The sequence below is a fragment of the Pteropus vampyrus genome, unplaced genomic scaffold (assembly GCF_000151845.1).
Source record: "Pteropus vampyrus isolate Shadow unplaced genomic scaffold, Pvam_2.0 Scaffold167, whole genome shotgun sequence".
Classification (NCBI taxonomy): domain Eukaryota; kingdom Metazoa; phylum Chordata; class Mammalia; order Chiroptera; family Pteropodidae; genus Pteropus; species Pteropus vampyrus.
The window spans coordinates 1,039,547-1,042,911 of NW_011888948.1; the positions used below are offsets into that span (position 1 = coordinate 1,039,547).

The 3,365-nt window shown below is 32.3% G+C and overlaps 1 protein-coding gene across 1 annotated transcript in view; it reads right to left on the reverse strand.

The window, feature by feature from the left end:
* Nucleotides 1-407: 407 nt before the first annotated feature.
* The window catches only part of SPRYD7 (SPRY domain containing 7), a 13,541-nt gene continuing 10,583 nt past the window's right edge, over nt 408-3,365 (reverse strand). Inside the window, exon 5 of the mRNA XM_011370319.2 lies at nt 408-1,318. Within this exon, the coding sequence (XP_011368621.1) occupies nt 1,221-1,318 (98 nt within the window). The 3' untranslated portion in view covers nt 408-1,220. The remainder of the gene's footprint in view (nt 1,319-3,365) is intronic.

Below are 3,365 nucleotides of genomic sequence, written 5' to 3' on the forward strand. Positions count from 1 at the left end.
TACCTTATTTAACTAGCTGTAAAATCTTATCAAATAAGTATGCTTCTTTTATAAATGGGGAATCTGGGCTCAGGTCTTGAGGGGATAATGGGATTAGGTGGCAAAACTAATTCAGTTCTCCTATTCCAATGTGCATCTTCTTCTAGTACAACATACTGCTCCCTTGTTGATAAAGGAGTGAAATATGGCCATCCTTGGCTTGTTCAATTTGAAAAGGAGACTGTACCGAAGACAGGTACAGAAATTAGTTCCAGTTAGTATGGTGTAAACTAAAGGACAGGGATTCTTACTGAAAATTAGGCAAAGGCTCAGGGTCAAGGTGAGAATTCACTTATCTCTAAACTCTTGAAATAATCAAGGGTGAAGTGAATTTACTGTATAATTTAACAGAACAGAAAGAACATATATTTAATACAGTAGTGAATATTCCTTAAGTACTATTATTTTATTATTCCTTACAGAAAAACACATTTAAATAAAAGTTTTTAAAAGAATAATCTCATTTACATTTAAGTTTAAAGCATCATACTATTCTAAGTGTCTGCCAGTGTACACTATATCACCAATCAACCGCTACTTACTCTGGTATTGAAGTAACACAGCATAATGGTCCTCAACAAAATACTCTAACAATTACTAAAACGTTCAGCTTCTTTCACAAAGAAAATCAAAGGCAATGACATACAAAAAAAAAAAAAAAAGAAATTTAAAGAAAAGTGGTACATTTTACAGTAAATTGCTGAAAATGAAGATGCCAATAATAAAAATTTCTGTCACTTTGTTATATTCTATATAAAAAAGGACACTGAGACACAAAATTATTGGACTGTATAAGACTTAAAAAAGTTAATGAGACTTAAACTTCAGAGTAACAAAAACCCACCCAACTCTACATCTTCACCATAACAAATATTTTATGTAAGAAAGATTCCCTTTCAAATATCTATATACATATTTCCACTTAATACTGATAATCAAACCCATAGTTATATTTATTTAAATAAAGAATTAAATAAACTTCCCCAAATGCTGATTTCATATCACAAAACATAAGTACTTTAAATAACAATTTCCAGGTGGTATATTGAATACACTGGTTCCTTAAACGACATTAGCAAGCATATTTTTAAGAATATATTTTCATCTATAGGTCAGGTAAAGCTTTATTAAATGGTAAACACTTTTAACTACAGAAATACAAGTTTCAAAAACAAATGCATTCAGAAGATCTGCTGTTCAAATAATATTTTTTCAAAACCAGGTGGAGGAGTATGATAAAATTCACTGAACTGGCAATCCAAAATTGCACTGTCATCAACTAGAGATAGAAAAAGAAAGAAAATAAATTAGAATCAAACACTTTAATTTGTTATGAATAATTATAAAATAAACAGTTTCCATAATATCAATAGGCAAGAAGCATAAACACGTCTACTGTCAAGGTTACAAAACATGAGCCTAATGGGTAAAAACAGCAACAATGAAAAACAACCTATATATCAAAACCTTGAAAAGATATACATCAAAATAGTATTAATAATTATTTTTAAATGGTGTGACTATGGGTAATTTGCATTTTTCCTTAATTGCCAACCTGTATTTTCTAAATTTTATACAATTAAAATATATTACTTTTTTTAGTTGCATTTTGAAAAATGTAGATTCACAAGAAGTTGCAAAAATGATACCATGTCCCCAGTAGTAACATCTTACATAACTAGAGTACAGTATCAAATTCAAGAAGCCAACACTGACAAAAATACTGTTAACTAGACTCCAGGTCTTATTCAGCATCTACATGTTTTACCAGCATTTACCTGAGAGAAATTAATACATATATCCACACAAAGACTTATACAAGAATGTGTGTGACAGCTTTATTTTTAATGGCCCCCATACAGAAACAACCTAAATATTCATAAACGGGTGAAGGGAAACAAAAATTGTGATATACCCACACAATGAACTATGCTCCTTGGCAATAGAAGTGACTGAATTATTGATACATACTACGACATGGATGAATCTTAAAATAATTATGCTGAATAAAAGAGCCTAGACAAAAAAAAAAATACAAAATCTGCGATTCTGTTTACAGAATACTCTAAAAATGCAAGATAATCTGTAATGACAGAAAGCAGATCAGTGGTTGCCTGGTTGGGGCTGGGGTAGGGAAAGGTGAGCAGGAAGGATTATGAGGGAGCAGGAGGAAACTTTTAGGGGTGATAAATTTTATCTTGACTGTGGCAATGACATGCGTGTTCACTTCATAGCTATTTGTTAAACTGCACATATATATTTAATGAACATTACTAAATATTTTATATTTTAAAATAAACACAGAAAAAAGTTAAGTACTGGATTTGACATTCTTGAAGTCACTACTGATTTTAACAAGGGTGGTTTCAGTGCAGTGGTGGTAAAGGTGGCCAAATCGGGCTGAAGGACAAAAGAACGACACAACAAGCTGTTCTCTAAGAAAGGAAGCCATATAGAGAAGGGAAAACGGCTGGCGAAGGGTCCGAGTTTAAGGGAGGGTTTTTCAGTTGAGAATGACTCAGAATGTTTACAGGCATTGAAGAGAGAGGTTGATGACATGAGATATAGATGAAATAACTGACAAAGTGAAGTCCCATAGTTGGGGAGTCTGAAACCCAGACTACGGACTGAGTTTTTCATCATGAAGGGTACCACTCCTCTGAGACGGAGCGGAAAGGAGGCGACATTGGAGTCAATCCGGAAAAGCTTCAGCGGGGTAAAGAAAGGAAGGTAGAATTCACTCCTGATAGCCTGTTTCTTTATAAAGTAGAGGGCAAGATTGTCTGCAGAGAATGAGCAGAGAATTCAAGACGTACAGTGGTCTGGAGTGTTTAGAGATGTAAAGGAATTGCCAAAAAATATTGACAGTTTAGATCACACCGGAAGTCATAACCTTGTAATGACACTTTTCTTCAGTATTATACTGTTTTTTCTCTCCATAGGTTGAGTGTAAGAACAAAATGAGTGGCTGGATTGATCTAAGATTAGGGATGGGATGGAGGACAAAGAGTAAGGAAACTTGTTTTATTTTTATCTACGATAGTATCGAACTATTAAAATATTTGGTTTAATTGGACAAATTTATCAATTCCAATTTATAAAATATACTTTACCATAGTTTACTATCTATAACTTTATTTACTATAACTTATTTAGTTTACTATCTATAACTAAAAATGCTGAATCAGAGAAAAAATTTAGAGTAATAATTTTATTTGCTACTCATTTGTATAACTCAGTGATTCTACTGACATTAATATCATTTCTCAGGCTAAACTAGTTTGAAAATTAAGCCACATTTCCATTTATTTCAGTAAATAAAGGAA